General features: G+C 36.1%; 1 protein-coding gene across 1 annotated transcript; it reads right to left on the bottom strand.

Moving 5' to 3' along the window:
- Window positions 1-6,172: 6,172 nt before the first annotated feature.
- On the bottom strand, window positions 6,173-11,776 carry LOC144957004 (putative peptidyl-tRNA hydrolase PTRHD1). The gene is made up of 2 exons (XM_078887914.1): window positions 11,459-11,776; window positions 6,173-6,404 (listed from the first exon to the last, which is right to left on the bottom strand). Exons 1-2 carry the CDS (start codon window positions 11,648-11,650, stop codon window positions 6,234-6,236), a joined length of 363 nt encoding a protein of 120 aa, XP_078744040.1. The 5' UTR covers window positions 11,651-11,776; the 3' UTR covers window positions 6,173-6,233.
- Window positions 11,777-11,889: the final 113 nt, after the last annotated feature.

The raw sequence follows: 11,889 nt of genomic DNA, 5'->3' as shown, positions 1-11,889 counted from the left end.
TTTAGTTCTTGCCCGGTTGAGTGATTGAGTGTCCCCCACTCTCTTTTGGATAGTTTTGTTCCACAGGGGAAGTTTTCCGTCGGGTTGTGGATGGCATCATTATTGTACCTGTCCCATATTCTCCAGGTAATAAATAATAATAAAATAAAATTGAGATTTATATAGCGCAATATCCACTAAATGTGCTCAAAGCGCTTTACAAGGGGTCCCTGATCAACAGCAACATTTAACAAGTAACATGCCCCTGTGAGGCGATATTACAATTTTTCTGACAAAGACAACGCTGTTAATGGTCAGGTACTCATTTTACACCTGAGTACGGTGAGAGAAAGTGAGTAAAGAGCCTAATCCAAGGACTCAACTATACGCCGAGCGCGAGGTTCGAACCCAGGACCTTCCGATCCGAAAGCGAGTGTCAAACCACTAGACCACATAGCCGCACAATAATAATTGTATGGACTTTGTATATGGTGACTATATGGTCTGGATGAACACTCTCAGATTAAGATACCATAAAACTACTTGATTTTGGTCTTTTGATTGGGATGGTTTGATCATAGAGGGGGTGCCTAGTGTCTCTTTCTAGTTTGTATTTTAGTGTATGTGTGTGTATGGATGGGGGGGGGGGGGGCAAGCATTGTATTTCAAGCTATTGAGCAGGTTTCTGGGCCCCTGTTATAACCTATTAGGCTTTTAAAAGTCCCTGCTATTGCCAATCAATTTACTAAAGGCAAAGAGAGAAAAGAAAACAGGAGTTGTTTTTTTAAAATACTGTTTTAACCAGGTCCCTGATTTATTTGGAGCTGTCATAGATGGGTTCCACTGTATTTCTTTAGCGCTCGATGGTTTTTACGAGTAAACAAAACTCACAAAATCAAACAATTCGTTAATACTGAGTTGCCTATAAGATTTGTACTGTTGTCTACAAATCCCTGAGCACGAACAGTCCCTCCTATATTAAAGACCTTCTAAACATATATGTCCCCAATAGAAACTTGAGGTCAAGCAATGACCAATCAATCCTTGTCAAATCTAAGCCATTGCGTAAAATAGGTGAACAGTCTTTTCAATTTTCGGCCCCCCATTTTTGGAACTCTCTCCCGTCACACGTGAGATGCTCGGATTCGTTGACAACGTTCAAATCTCGCTTAAAGTTTTATATTTTTACGTCATAATGTCGCAATATTATTTTCATATTTTGTTGTTGTTAAATTGAATTCGTATCACGTTTCCTTCACACTTGTCTCACTGTAATATGTTTTGTTTTATATCACTGTAAAGCGCTTAGAGCCTGTGACAACGGGGTAAAGCGCTATATAAATGCCATTTATTATTATTATTATTATTATTATTATTATTATTAATACTAAAACAAAGAGCTACAACAATGAGATACCACCCGTGTGGAAAGGTCTTTGTAATTATTCTTTGCCCACTGATACATATATGAGAAATTCTATATATATATATATCTGTCATCTGCATTTTTTGCCAAATTGGGACCTAAAATTTGCCAAAATTTGCCAAAACATAACCCAAAATTTGTCAAGAAATTTGCCAAAAAATTTCCCGAGGAGAACTAAGCATTTCAGTAAAAATTAACACGCGATACAGAAAAAAAAATATAAAAGACAATTTATTACATTTAAGGAGGCTACATTATGAATAGCGTTGTTACAAAGATTTTAAAGGATCATTATCCGTAGAGAGTAGCTTCCCTTGGTTTGGGCACAGGCAAAGCTGCAACATTTCTCAAGTTTCGCACTTTTTTTTTTCGTTATTTTGTTTTCGCTTCTTTTTTTTCTCAAAATTTGTCACGCGATTTGCCAATGTTCCCAAAATTTGCCACGATTTGCCAATTTCGGGAAATTTGCCAAAATTTGCGGATTGCCCTGATATTTGCGGCCGCAAAAAATGCAGATGACAAATATATATAAACAAAAACCATGAAATAATAGTGCTCAACATTTTTATAAAAGGAGCTATTAATAAAATATTTCAAGTATAATTATGATCAACTTCTAAAATATTGTTTCAAGCTTTCACTCTCATCAGGAAGATAATTGGCGCCAACTGACAGAACACAACAACATTCCTCCCAGACACTAGGACTTTTAAATAACCACCCTAAGGATTCCAGAAGGATGACACAACGTTGTCGTAAAATTTTTGTTTTGTTTTTAGGGGTTTCACGGCGCTTGAAACACATTTAGGTTATATCCGCGCCAGTAAAAAGGAAGAAAATGGGATAGTAAAAAGTTCTAGAATTACAATTAAAGCACCCAAGAAAAAGTAAGACATAGGAGAACTGAGAACAAATAGGGATCAGATGTAGATTCCAAGAGCATACCACCAATGTACTTAGTTTGTAATCACCAATAAGTCTCATCCGGACACAAGAACAAAATCCAACAAAGAGGAATACACTTAAATGCTAACATTATAAATTCAAAATAACAAATATCATAATACATAACGGAGAGATGATTTACAAGGAAAAAAATATCATCTCCCAAAACTATGCATTTGACTGTTTCCCTCCCAGCTAGGACTCCGGCCAGGACAAAACCAAGTAATCTCATTCCAAAACAAAGACAGAAACCATGTTGGAAAACAGATATAGGGGGATAGAAGACAAAGTATGTACCCCCCCTCTGCCCACTATGGGAGGTCAGGAACCCCACCCAGTTGTCGTAAAATGTAACAGATCGATGTGAGAATAAATTTAAAATTCGCTCCAAGAAACTGTCGAGAGAGAGAGAGAGAGAGAGAGAGAGAGAGAGAGAGAGAGAGAGAGAGAGAGAGAGAGAGAGAGAGAGAGAGAGAGAGGAGAGGGGAGAGAGGGAGAGAGAGAGGAGAGGAGAGAGAGAGAGAGAGAGAGGGGGAGAGAGAGAGAGAGAGAGAGGGGGGGGGAGAGAGAGAGAGAGAGAGAGAGAGAGAGGGAGAGAGAGAGAGAGAGGGGAGAGAGAGAGAGAGAGAGAGGGGGAGAGGAGGGAGAGAGAGAGAGGGGGGAGAGAGGGAGAGAGAGGAGAGAGAGAGAGGGGGGGAGAGGGAGAGAGAGAGAGGAGAGAGAGAGAGGAGGGAGAGAGGGGAGAGAGCGAGAGAGAGAGGAGAGAGAGAGAGGAGAGGGAGAGCGAGAGAGCGAGAGAGAGAGAGAGAGAGAGAGAGAGAGAGCGAGAGAGAGAGAGAGAGAGAGAGAGAGAGAGAGTCATTTACAAAAGAAACTAGACAGTTGTATTCTGCTAATGGTTCAATTCTTTTTAGAACAAATACAAGGATAATAGTGCTCAACTTTTTGATAAAAGGAGCTATTTATAAAATAGTTCAAGTATAATTATGATCAACTTCTACAATATTGTTTCGAGCATCCGCTCTCATTAGGAAGATAATTGGCGCCAACTGACAGAACACAACAACATTCCTCCCAGACACTAGGACTTTTAAATAACCACCCTAAGGATTCCAGCAGGATGAAACAACGTTGTCAGAGAATGGAACAGAACGAGGTGAGAATAAATAAAAAATTTGCTCCAAGAGAGAGAGAGAGAGAGAGAGAGAGAGAGAGAGAGAGAGAGAGAGAGAGAGAGAGAGTCATTTACAAAAGAAACTAGACAGTTATATTCTGCTAATGGTGAAATACTGTTTACAACAAATACAAGGAAATGTACATATTTGGAAACTTTACAAAACTAGTTTTCTGTTGGTGTATAATTTATTGAATTTGTGTTAGCTGTTAAAATGTCACAGATATCTAAATTTAATCATTCATAAAAACTGCTTTAGGAAAATTGAGAACAAGATTTAAATCAACACACGACATACTTTGGTATATTGTATGTCCACTGTTAGATTTGATCAATGTAGCAACTCTTTGCCTCATTGCTGATTTCAGTAGATTGATTGTATCTGCTCGTATATCATGTTTTGTTGTTGTTAAATTGAATTCGTATCACATTTCCATCTAAACTTGCCTTAATGTAATATGTTTTGTTTTATATCACTATAAAGCACTTAGAGCCATTTATCATTATTATTACATATTATTATTATTAGTATTATTATTATTATTATAATTATTATTATTATTATTATTATTATTATTATTATTATTATTATTATTATTATTATTATTATTATTATTATTATTATTATTATTATTATTATTATTATTATTATTATTATTATATTATCATTATTATTATTATTATTATTATTATTATTATTACTTTATTATTATTATTATTATTATTATTATTATTATTATTATTATTATTATTATTATTATTATCATATTATTATTCCAAATAGTATTTAGTCTGTCGAACAATTCATCAGAGTTTGTTCAGAGTTCTCGTTTTTCTTGTTTTTAGCTTTCTTTTCATAAAATCCCACATATATTCAATGGGATTACATCAGATGACACAACATACCATGGGTTTCTCATCCTTACATTTTAATTGTTTAGAAAAACATATATTTATCGAGCTCTATGTTCTGGAGTTATATCATACTGGAATATCACTACTTCATTATTCTTATTCCAAATAAATGGAATAACAATTGGTTGAATGGTCTGACATATTTTTGGCGTGCATTTACAACGCATAACTTTGGTACAAATATGTTTGGCGGTCTGCATCTGCTACTCACTTGTGTCAATAAATGCATGCAATATTCAACAGAAAGAAAAAAATTGTCTACTTCTTGAAAACATATACCATGTACCAACATTTTGTCTCTTATGTGAGATAATAGCAAATACAAACTCAGACATGCCAAATTGAAAACTTCAAATTTGGTAATTTTTATGTCAATTTTTAGTAATATGACAAGGAAATTCGTAATTTCTGAAATTGTGTATGAACAGCCACAATATTATTATTATTATCATTACTATAGTAGTAATAGTAGTAGTAGTAGTAGTTGTTCTTCTTCTTATCATTATTATTATTATTATTATTATTATAACAGTACCAGTAGTAGTATAGTAGTAGTAGTAGTTGTTCTTCTTCTTCTTATCATTATTATTATTACAGTAGAACATGAAAGTAACGTACTCGGAAATAGCGAGAACTCGGAAATAGCGAGTAAAATCTAAATCCCCGTTTTTTCCCCTTATTTGAGTCAATAAAATTAGCATGAAAGTAGCGAGTATGAAAAAGAGGTCAACTCGGAAATAACGAGCATTTCCTGCCCCAGCCTAGGACTGCGAACGAAGTAAAGCAAAACAAGAGACAATGGCAATTTAAATATTTTTAGCCTAGCCTCTTTTCTTTTCTTATTTTTCGTTACGAGTAATATTACATAGTAGCCTAGTCTGTAGTAGTACATAATAGGCGAAACAAATTTGGGTGGGGGTTGGGTTTGTGTGCGTGTGTGTGTATTGGGGGTGGGGGTCAATTATTCACCTAATGTGGTGCCACGCGACGCGCGAGGTAAGCACATGTCAACATGCCTCACTTCGCAGCATCGGTCAGCGAGTAGCATCGTTAACGAACGACACGATCAGCGAGAGAGGGGAGTGTGGAACCATATATTTAAATGGGTCAGTGATTGAGTGATGCGCTTGCTTACCTCATCAAACATGCCGAGTGCATACAAACACTCGCGCGCACACGCACACGCACACACACACACACACACACACACACACACACACTTCTATGTTCTTGTTTTTTTTCTAGTCATGATTTTACTTGAAAATAAAAACAAAAAACAACAAAAAACCAAGCATTCTCCCACTTCTGTGAAGAAATTGAAATAGGGGCGACGGCTTTTACTCGAATTACACACTGAGGGGAATAACCAGCAATATTATTATAACCTTTCCTGGCAACTCGGGAATAGCGAGAACTCGGAAATAGCCAGTAATCAGGAGTGGACCCGTCGAACTCGCTATTTCCGAGTTCTACTGTATTATTATTATTATTATTATTATTATTATTATTATTATTATTATTATTATTATTATTATTATTATTATTATTATTAAGTATTACTAAGAATTCAAACTTCGTAATTTTCTATAAAATTTAGTATTTGGCCATGAAATTTGTCTAAAATTCGTAAAATTACGAAAAATTCGTAAGATTCGAAATGTATGCAAACTGTCTATTTTCTTTTATAAATGATTACATAGATATCATAACTATAAAGGACAGATTCTAAATGCTTTCTTAAAATATAATAAAAAGTTTAATAACATAAATTTCAACAGTATTTGATGACAAAAGTTATTTCAATAGTTTGAAAGGCTTAAAGTATCGCTGTACTTCTTCTTTCCTGTATGGCTTGACAGCAAGGCATGTAGGGAAATTCTCTGGTTGCTCAATCCACATCTTGTGTTGTATATTCTCATTTGACAATTTCTCTGAAAGTTTTTGCAGACTCTCCTCATCTTTGGCCTGATTAAAATAACAAAATTATTAATCAATTAATTAATAAATCATTCAGTAGGTACTTCATAAATGAATTAAGAACATTATGCGTGATCTTTTCATGCAACACAGTATCTACTAAATGGGCTCAACGCGTTTTGCATGAAGTCCAATGTAAAACATCAACACTAAACAGTGTGACTGCAAGGCACTTTTTAAAAGTTTTACAGCGAGAGACAATGCTGTCACCTGAAAGGTACTCATTTTACACCTGAGTACATAATATATCATCGTCATGCCACAATATCTCTCTCTCCCTCCCTCCCTCTCTCTCTCTCTCTCTCTCTCTCTCTCTCTCTCTCTCTCTCTCTCTCCCTCTCTCTTATATGACCAAAAAACACATGTAAAATGTCTAGACCTGCGGTTATGCACAAGTAACTGTCTTTTTTTTTAGTTCTTCAGAGTCATTAGGCCCATGGAGCTGGAGTGTATTTTGGATTCTATATCGTGAAATGGACAATAGTAATTGGTTGCTACTCTTTGGAAAGGATGCTAGTAAATCGCAAAGTACGTTCCACCAGATCTAACAGATCCAGCAACCCAATTACTGTTGGGTGGACAGGGGGGTCCGAAAAAAAATCTCTTCTGCAGCTGGGATTGATCTTGGTCCCTTTCTGTGTGATGCGAATACTCTATCAGTTATCGGTTCCCCCATCCACTGTCTGCTGTGGCATAATAAAATATTCCACTGTGATTCTCTGATTGATAAATTAATCTCTGACCATCATTTAATTGTGTTTTGCGTTTTATTTCCAATGAAGCACGAAGTAAAAAAGATGATAACATCTCGTAATTTGAAGAATATAAACATGAACATTTTTAAACAAGACCTTGACCATAACGTTAAAAATAAACATGATGCGAATGGTCTCCACGAGTCAATTGTTGGTACGGTGGACAAGCATGCTCCCTTAACAACTAGAGCAGTAAAAGTGAGACGTCAAGCACCCTGGTATAATACCGAAATAAAATTGAATGGATTAGCCAGGAGGCGGGCAGAAAGAAAATGGCTCAAGTCCAGAGATGCTGTCGATAAGAAGCGATACATCGCGGCTAGAAATGATGCAAAAGCCGTCAATTTCAGGGCCAAAAAGAAATTCTATGAAGAAAGCCTCAAAAACGTGGGACGTTCGAGACAATTCTTTGCCTTGACCAAGGAACTGCTGGGACAACAGACGCAACCAGCTCTCCCATCTTTAATCGATCGTGCATATCTACCAACTCGCTTTGGTCAATATTTTAAAGAAAAAACGGATACCATCAGGAAGGAACTCTCGTCTGAATCGATCCCTACAACATTTGACAAGTTTCATGGTGATTCGTTAACACATTTTTCAAAGATTACTGAAGCTGACTTACGTGATTGCATTATGTCGTCTCCAACTAAAAGTTGTGATTTAGACCCCTTAAATACTGCCATTTTAAAAAAATGCATTGATGTAATTTTAACACCATTTACATGTATTGTTAATAATTCGTTGCAGTCAGGTGCTGTACCAGACATTTACAAAGTTGCTCATGTCAAACCCTTTTGAAAAAACCTGATCTCGATAAAGAGAACTTAAAAAACTATCGCCCTGTCTCTAATCTTCCTTTTCTCTCTAAGATCTTAGAAAAGCTTGTTTTGAAACAATTACTGTCTCATCTTAAAAATAATTGTCTTGAAGAAAAATTTCAGTCTGCTTATAGGCAACATCATTCGACGGAAACCGCACTTGTTAGGGTTGTTAATGATCTCCTCTCTGTTATAGACAATGGTTCATGTTCTTTGCTGAATTTGCTTGACCTATCGTCTGCTTTTGATACTATTGATCACAATCTTCTTCTCAAACGTCTTGAAATTACTTATGGCGTGTCTGGTGCAGCGCTTGATTGGTTTAGGTCATATTTGTTTAATCGTAAACAGATTATTACGGTGGATGAATATAGATCGGAGGAAATCTTTCTTGATTGTGGGGTTCCCCAGGGTTCAGTACTTGGACCCGTTCTTTTTGTTTTGTACGTTGGCCCTCTGTCTAAAATCATCAGAAGTTTTGGTCTGTCTTACCATCAATACGCTGATGATACGCAATTGTACTGCGTTTCCAATATGAGAAATTTACAAGAAGTATCAGCCAATAGTAAAAATTGTATCCAAAGTGTTAAGAAATGGATGAATGAGAACAGACTGAAACTGAATGATGATAAGACGGAGGTGCTGTATGTGGGGAACAGGAAGTGGAAAAGTGAAACAGATTTGAAGTTGGGGGATGCCTCTATTCAAATTGTTGACAAAGTGAAAAACCTTGGCACATTCTTAGACTCTGGACTGTCGATGGAGCACCAGGTTAATAATTTGGTTAGATCTCTCTTTTTCCAACTAAAAAAGATTGCTTCCATTAGACGGTTCATATCTGAGGATGTGACCAAGCACCTGGTTGTGTCCCTCGTACTATCGAAATTGGATTATTGTAATGCTCTGTTGTTTGGCGTTTCGCAATACAATCTGAAACGTCTTCAGATTGTCCAAAACAGCGCTGCCAGACTAGTATTTATGAAGCGTAGGTGCGACTCTGCCGGACCTCTACTTCATGACCTGCATTGGCTGCCTGTTGAGAAAAGAATTAAATTCAAAGCTTGTGTTTTAGTGTATCGTTGTCTTGAAGGTACTGCCCCTTCCTACCTTTCAGAACTAATTGAAAGATATTCAAAACCCCGCCCCTTACGTTCGGCCAGTGATTCCACAAAACTAGTTGTCCCTCGAATTCGGAAAAATGCTGGAATGAGATCCTTTTCTCATTTCGGACCCTCTATTTGGAACGCCTTACCGCAGAGCATTTGTGAAAAAGAATCTTTGTCTATTTTTAAACGTTCGCTTAAAACATATTTGTTTCGATTTTAGTAGATGGTATGAGAAGCAAGATAGGTTTGGTTTGTGTTGTGTGTTGTGTTGTGTGTGTGTATGTGTGTGTGTGTGTGTGCTTGTGTGTGTGAATGAGTATGTTTCAGCCAAAGTAATTTGTAATTTAAGCGCTTAGAGTCTGGTGTCTCGGAGTTATAGCGCTATATAAGTTTTCAGCATTATTATTATTATTATTCTGGACACACGGGTGTGTGAATAACGAACTATGATTATTGACAAACGGGTTTGCCAATAATTGTCTGTGATTACAAAGATAACTTTTTGAAATTTTGCTCTTTTTAACATTCCTTCATTTTCGAGAAGACGAAAACTTTCGTAATGCACATTCAGATAGAAACAAGAAAAATAATAAAAAACAGAATATCAACATAAGTAATTGACAAAATTATGATCCTGTTCAAAAGAAAAAAAAAAGAAAAAACATGGCAGATACACCCCCCTCCCCCCCCCCCTTCTGTAGCCCCCAAAAGAGAAAAAGAAAAAAAACAAAACAAAAAAAAAACAAAAAACAGATAAATATCTCATCAGAAACACAACAAATAATCAAAGCTTAATAGATAATAAGGCACGAAATGAAACTGGATTTAGCATCTTACTATTGTTTCCTTTTTTTTTTTCTTGTTTTAAAAATCACCTGATTTTAACATTGTGACTATGTGCTCTTCTGGTATGACACTCACTTTTGGATCGGAAGGTCCTGGGTTCAAACCTCGCTCGGTACATAGTTGAGTCCTTGGAAAAGACTCTTTACTCACAGTCTCTCACCATACTCAGGTGTAAAATGAGTCTCTGGACGTTAACAGCGTTGTCTAAGTCGGAAAAAAAAAACTGTATTATATCGCCTAACCAGGCATCATGCCTCGTTCTACATGTTGCGTGTAGCTGTTGGTCAGGGACCCCTTGTAAAGCGCCTTGAGCTTATTAAGTGGATATTGCGCTATTTAAAAGCTCAATTTTTTGTTTCTTGATTTTGTACATAATTTACCACTGACACTTTTTCAGATTATTTTGGCACTTTTCAATCACTAGTTGGCATTTTGTATCAAATCTATCCGCCAAGGGTCTGTCAACAATGTCAAGAACGAACCTGTGATTATTGACAGACGGGTCTGTGGATAATGACAGCCTACATTCAACAAATCATAATCTTGGTCTTAGTCTCAGAGACTGAGTCACAGTTTACAGTGTATGTCAACTCTTCAGTTTGAATTATTACCGTATAAAGAGCCACACATTGCTTTAAAACACAAACCAGCACTGTTCGGGGTTTGATGCCCCTGATGAGAGGGCGGACATCTTTTTTATGTTTACATTGGAAATTGGCCAGATATGTTTGGTTGTGTGAAGCATTTAGTCCATACATCACGGACTACTCTTTTTCGCGTATATTATTTGTTTGTTTTGGTTTTGTTTTGTTTTTTATTTTGTACTGACACTTAACACTGGTTTAATTCACATTTCTTGTGTGTTTGCTTTTTTTTTCAATTCATGTAATAATCAGATCCCAGTTTCTTCAATTTTCCTTTGTCGGGTGGGGTGGAGGGAAGGGAGTAGTTTTGTTATTGTTTTTTCTTTCTAATTTATTTTTTGAATGAACAAGCGACATTTGATTGATGGGTATCAATGTATGACACTTGGACTCATGCTTTTTGTGAGGTGAGTAAGCTTTTAAAAGTAATGTATTTTCTGTTAGTTTTAGATGTAAAGGTTATAGTGCACAGGACCCTATTCTAATTATACTATAATGATTCATCTTTTGTTTTTTTTATATTCTGTGCGTCTCGTCCAAAAAATTGGACATTCAGGGTCCAATTTGAGATCAGTCGTGAGATCGTCGTTCATGATCGAAAGTTCTATTATCATTGTTAAATTAATTACTCTGCATAATGGTGCACATTATTCATTATTTCATATTTGAAAACAATTGTTTCTATTTCATGCCTTGTTCCCTATAATAATCATTATTTGTATTTTTTATTTGGCTAGATATATAAGAGTAGGTACACCCGATGGAGCTAACTTAATATTAATATGTGGCAACCAGATTGGACCAGTTCCGAGGTAAATAGATGGCCGCCCAATCGTCAGGGACATCAACGTCCGAACAGTGCCCACAAACCTCTAGAATAATCTTGTGCATACTGTCCAAATTGGCGAGATACTGTTGGGTAACTTCATCCGAGTAGTTTAAATGGACCACAGCAGTGCAGGCATGACAGGCTTGTGCGATCAACGCGCCAATCGGCCAACTTAGTTTGGAGATAAGATCGCTTCTCACTATAACATACTGAACAATTGGACTACTACTCATTGTTATTGGATTATGATTCTAGAATAAAAATTTTAAGAATTCTTGTTCATCCAAATAATAGATAAGAGTTCCTATTATTTGATAAAAGGAAAATACAATAGAAACGTATCATGAAAACTAAATGTAGATTGTGTCTCATTATGATAGTTCAAACATTTATTAAGTGTGACATGGAATTATTCATTCGCATTGTTTCGTATTTTCTTAATTAAGTATATTCCTTAATCGGTTTATCTTTT

This window comes from Berghia stephanieae, chromosome 11 (genome assembly GCF_034508935.2).
Source record: "Berghia stephanieae isolate SIO BIC M18660-M18661 chromosome 11, UCSD_Bste_1.3, whole genome shotgun sequence".
Lineage (NCBI taxonomy): Eukaryota > Metazoa > Mollusca > Gastropoda > Nudibranchia > Aeolidiidae > Berghia > Berghia stephanieae.
Note: the sequence above shows the minus strand (reverse complement) of the source record. Positions and strands in the feature narration are given on the sequence as shown.

Coding starts and splice junctions, on each gene's coding strand:
- LOC144957004 (XM_078887914.1), bottom strand. CDS start 11,650: ATGAGTAGTAGTCCAATTGTTCAGTATGTTATAGTGAGAAGCGATCTT. Junction 6,405..11,458: donor TGCACAAGATTATTCTAGAG/GTTTGTGGGCAC, acceptor TATTTTAATCAG/GCCAAAGATGAGGAGAGTCT.